We start from the raw sequence: 4,933 nt of genomic DNA, 5'->3' as shown, positions 1-4,933 counted from the left end.
AGCTTGTGGCCGAGTTAACCCCCTCCCCGCCGGGACCGCGGCGACCACGCCCCTAACGATACCCGGGGCTAGACCCTCCCCCCCCCTACTGCCCCAGCTGTTGCCCCTCACCTCTTGGCGTCGGGGGCCACCTGGCCCCGCACCCGGAGGCACGTCCCGGGCTTGAGGTTCAGGTTGCTGGCCACCAGACCCTGTGCAGATAAGACCCCGCCCCGCCGGTGAGCGACCGCGGAGCTCGCGTCCCCGCCCAGGCCCGGGGCTGCTGGGCCTGCTATCTGCAATCTGCCCGAGTTCCCAGAAACTTTGCGGTGTGCCTCCAGTGGGGTTCAGAGTGGAAGGGGGCAGTGAACCCCGCCAGTGTGGGCGGCCGCTCCTCCGGGGCCACCAGCGAGTGGTCAGCAGTGCTTCTGGCTCCCGGCCCAGAGGGCCTCCCTGAGGGGTGGGGATCCCCCCCACATGCCCCTCCGGCCCCTGTGGGAGACCCCCTCCCAGGAGCCCCGTCGGGACCCCAGGGCAGTGCCCCAGAGCCCAGGGTTAACGGTACTGAGCCGCACGGGAGGGTGGGTGGGGCTGCCAGCCCCCCACTGCGGAGGGTGGGTCCCTCGCCTAGAAAGGAGAACCCTTTTTGCCTAAGAACTTTCCCTCTTCTCGATTCCTCCCCCTCCCCGCTCAACTCCCTCCCAGTTTGGGGGGAGAGGGAAGGGAAGCACCCCAGCCCCCCAGTGCAGGCTGCCTGGCCCGGCCCGGCTCCTTCTGCAGCGCTCTGGAGCAGGGCCAGCCCTGGCCCGGCCTGCCGACTGGGGACAGCTGCAGCGGGGGAGGGGACAGGAGTCTCTGAGACGGAGGAGGGGGCCGGTGGCAAAAGTGCTGTGTTCCCCCTTCCCCCAGCGGCCACACCCTTCCACTCTCGCTTCCCCAGGAGCTGCTGCAGGGACAGGGACACAGGGATGCGGCTGCAAGTCAGCCCTAGGCAGAAGGAACCACTGTCAGGTCCCGGAATCCAGAATATTCTCAGGTCCCAGGCCTCTGAGGACCAGGGCGACCACTCCCATTTTACAGACCCGGCCACTGAGGCCCCCCAAAAGGGAAATCGCTTTTTTGGACCTAGCACCCAGCCGCTGACCTGTCCCCGGCTCTCCCTTGCTTTTCTGCCCCCAATCCATCCCCTGGGCCTTGGGGTGGGGCCCCACACTCACGCAGGCCATGGCTAAGTGCAAGGTGATCTGGGCAGGCGATCTACCAGCTGTCCCAAGACTCCACCGAGAGGAGAGATGGCCCCGAGCCGCTCCCACCCTTTTAACTGGACCAGACCCTGATGAGTCCCGCCCCCTCATGGAAGTTCAGCCAATTGGAAGTCAGAACAGGGATGGGGGCAAGGGAATTTTGAAGCCAGTTCTGAAGCAGAGATGACCAATCAGATTGCCCCCCCCCAAAAAAAAATGCCTTTTGGGCCAGAGTCACAGTCCAAGCTCCACCCCCCATTCTCCTCCTCCCCTCCCCACCACTCAAAGAAATTGTGCTGTGGCAGGGATTGGAGGAAGCCAGTGGAAAATACTTTGAGGATGAGTTAGGCCCCAGTGTTGGCGGGAAGGGAGCCTGGGGCCAGGGGGCTGGGTTTGAAGGGCCCAGAAAAGATGGCTGGGGGGCTTCAGGAATTGGAGCTTGGTAGGAGAGGCCGAGGGCTGGTTCTCCGGGATTGCTCAGGGGTGGCCGGTTCTGCGGGCCTCTGGAGGCTGTGAGGAGAACCTCTGATTCACAAGGCCCAGGCCCTACCCGGGTCTCCCCCGCCCCCCTGAGGCAGGCTCTGTCCCTTATGCGGGCTAAAGAAAGGCCAGGCCCTGTGCCAGGCCTGAGACAGCGGCCCTGGCCCTGGGAGAAGCCAGCTGGAGCTCAACCGAGTCTGCCCGCCTGGGAGGGGCCCCAGCCATGCACTCTCCTTCAGTCTCCCAGGTCTCCCCTCTCATCTCCATCCCTCCCTCCCTCCCTCCCTCGGCAGCCCCTGTGAGCCTGGCCCTGGGCAGGTCTCATCCCAGGTGATTCCTTCCCAACTACCACTCAGCGGGTGATTAAGCCCAGCTTTGATTAGACAGGGGTCACTGAGGTGACCTCTGCCGTGTCAGTGATTGGAAAAAGGAGGATGACCTTGGTTGGACAACTTGAAGGTTATCACTGTGGTTGATTTGTGAGGGGAGAGTGTGGAGAGAGAGAGAGAGACAGGAGTGGAAGGGTGGGGGTTGAGCCTGTAACAGGCTGGTCTGGAAATGGAGGGGGAGATGCAGCAGCTGGGGCAAAGGCTGGGAGGTGAAGAGGCATTGCAAGGCCCCAGAGGGGGCGTGCTGGGGGGGAGGCTGGAAAGCCAACTAGAGTTGGGTCATCTGGAAAGGCTTCAAGAGCCAGGCAAAGAGCTTGGACACTGCCCTTTCTCAAGGTGCTGGGGAGCCACAGAAGATTATAGGGAGAGGGTAGCTGGCGCCAGATTTGGGCTGTCGAAAGATCGCCACCTCAGAGAGCAGGGAGGGTGGGTGGGGAGTGCTCACCCCCCTCCAGGGAATTCAATGGAGGGAGGGGTGTAGGGAGCACTAGTCAAAGAGGGGTCTTGCTTGGGGGCTGTTGGGGAATCCCCCTCTCCATCCTCCTCCCCCCTCCTGAAACTGCCTGCATCACAGAAGGTGGGAGGCTGGGTGATTTATCTCTGGAGGCCAGGCCAGCAAACCGCACTGCCTCACCCTGTGGCACAGCTCACCCCTTGGGTCCCCCCCACTTCGGGGACCATCTTCCTCTAGAAGGCTGAAGTGGCCCTGGCACCGGATGAGAGGGTGGGGCCTGGGCAGGCCTGGGAGCGGGCTGGGCCACACGCAGCCCAGGGCCCTGTACCCTCCCTCCCACACCAAGCTGGCTGTCTCCCAAACTGTCCACAGCAGCTTCAGGCTTTCCTCCAGGAGAGTGCTGCACAACCCTGCCATCGAGGAAGGGCTGGCGGGGCCCAGCAGGAGGCCAGGGCCACTGCCCTTCCAGTGTCCCCACCCAGCAGGCCTGTGTGGGCTCCTGCAGAGCTCCCCACCTGCTCTTGCATTCCCCCTCCAGCCTGGAAACTCAGCCCACCACCAGAGGTGATGCCCACGGGTGTTTGCAGTCTCATGGGGGTGGAGGGCTAGGGGGTAGGGGGTGTTACTTCTGTCCCCAGTGGTGGCTTGTCAGTAGCCTCTGACCTCCTCAACATCCCCAGGGGGAGAATCAGATGTACATCACAGCCCTAGGCCGTTTCTTAAGAGGGCAGAGGGCAGGCAAGCCTCCTCTCCCCAACCTTTTTCCCCAATTCTGACACCAATGTTCTTCCCACAGCCCTAGCTATTTCCCTGCTGGGCTCCACACTTCATGGCCATGGCTGCACCGAACTCCCACTCAAAGTTGTGGGGGTTCTTAGGGAAACAGCAGGTTACAATTCTAGTTCAGGAATGTTCAGGATACAGTTCTTTGATCCTCTCAGCCTTGCCCATGGGTAAGCCTCTCCAGCTGAGGCTTGGGCTCTTGTCACAAAGCTGGTTAGCAAAAGCTCAGAGGTACCCCTCTCTGCCAGGAAACCTCTGCCCAAAGGCACTTAGCTCCCTCTCTGTGGATTGTCAACGCATGACCCTGCCCTCCCAGCACACCTGCGGACAGGCGCTTTCTTGCTCTGAGAGCTGGAAGCCCACCATGCTACCTCCTTCCTGCTGACCTCCTTGTTCTGTGGCCACTGTTTCTGTTCTTGCAGCTGCAGCTGCTGCTTTTTTTAAATTTGGGAAGTTTCACTTATTTGAAAAAAGGACGAGTCTCCTGGCAGGGAACGTTCCTTCCAGACCAAGCAAACGATGCACTTCTCTTTGGTAAACTGCAGTGCACATTGCCCTCCCTCACCATCTCAGGTGCAACGGCGCTCTCTGTGTCTCCTGGGTCTAGGAGGTTCTCAGCTCAGGGGGCCCGGATCACAGGATGCGTTCAGTTCTAGTCTCACTGTCTCCATGGTCCTGAGGTCGCCCTTCCAGCCCCTGGGATGGCTCATTTCAAGCCTATGGGGTGATGAAAAGGATCAATCCTTCTGTTAGGGTTCTTTAACGTTATTTGCATGGTCTGCAAGGGTGCCATGGGGCTTTATTTACATTAGCAAGCTATCCAATCCCATGAGCCGCCACCCACGCACCTCATTTACATAGCCCCGCCCAGTTATTGGTGGGTGTGGCCAATTGAGGAGCAGAAGCCGACTCTCTCTGCTGCAAATTTCCCATCCTGCCATGCAGCCCCAGGCCAGGCTGGGCCCCTGGGGAGGAGTTGTGACACAGTGAATCACTTCATTGGCCACACCCACCTCGTGGCCTCCTGGCCAATTGCTGCCGCCTGCTTGCCTCAGTCTCCCCCTCTGCAAATGGGGGTGTTCAGCACGGCTGTCCCTGCACAAGGTCGTGCAGTCTGGAACTCAGGGCTGTCCTTGGGAACCTTGCGGGAATGCCATGCCATTGTCCTGACCTCCCTCCCCAGAAAAGCCAATCTCCTGATGACCAGAGACACAGGTACCTGGAAACACCCCTCTCCGGCTTAGGCGGGAGGGGACGGATGTGTTAGGGATGAGGTGAGTGTGAGGAGCCCCACCCCCACCCCCAGAGATGCCACTGAGACCCCCGGAAGCTGACCCAGCCTGGTTCCCAAGGGCTTCAAATGTAATGAAAATATCATGGAATTAAAAAAAAAGTTGTACAAGCCCCCAATAAAATGATTAAAAAAATAAACTGAACATAAAAAGAAAGTGGATGCTTAGAAAAGGATGATGGCAACCTGTGCCCAAAGACGATCGCTAGAACTGATGTATGGCCTGTGATAAGAGCTGTCAGAGACAATGCTCTCTAAAAAATGAATAGAAATAAGCACATGATTCCTTTTTTGTGGAGCCCCAGAAGGTTCC

At 59.9% G+C, this 4,933-nt stretch overlaps 1 protein-coding gene across 1 annotated transcript in view; it reads right to left on the bottom strand.

Moving 5' to 3' along the window:
• LGALS1 (galectin 1) overlaps positions 1-1,270 on the bottom strand; it is a 2,742-nt gene extending 1,472 nt beyond the window's left edge. Inside the window, exons 1-2 of the mRNA XM_004700655.2 lie at positions 1,197-1,270; positions 112-191 (exon numbers count right to left, since the gene is read on the bottom strand). Of these exons, the coding sequence (XP_004700712.1) occupies positions 112-191; positions 1,197-1,205 (89 nt within the window). The 5' untranslated portion in view covers positions 1,206-1,270. The remainder of the gene's footprint in view (positions 1-111; positions 192-1,196) is intronic.
• Positions 1,271-4,933: the final 3,663 nt, after the last annotated feature.

The sequence above is a fragment of the Echinops telfairi genome, unplaced genomic scaffold (assembly GCF_000313985.2).
Source record: "Echinops telfairi isolate 266 unplaced genomic scaffold, ASM31398v2 ScPeMD7_2;HRSCAF=8, whole genome shotgun sequence".
NCBI classification, from domain to species: Eukaryota; Metazoa; Chordata; class Mammalia; order Afrosoricida; family Tenrecidae; genus Echinops; species Echinops telfairi.
This window is presented reverse-complemented; position numbering and strand designations above follow the sequence as displayed.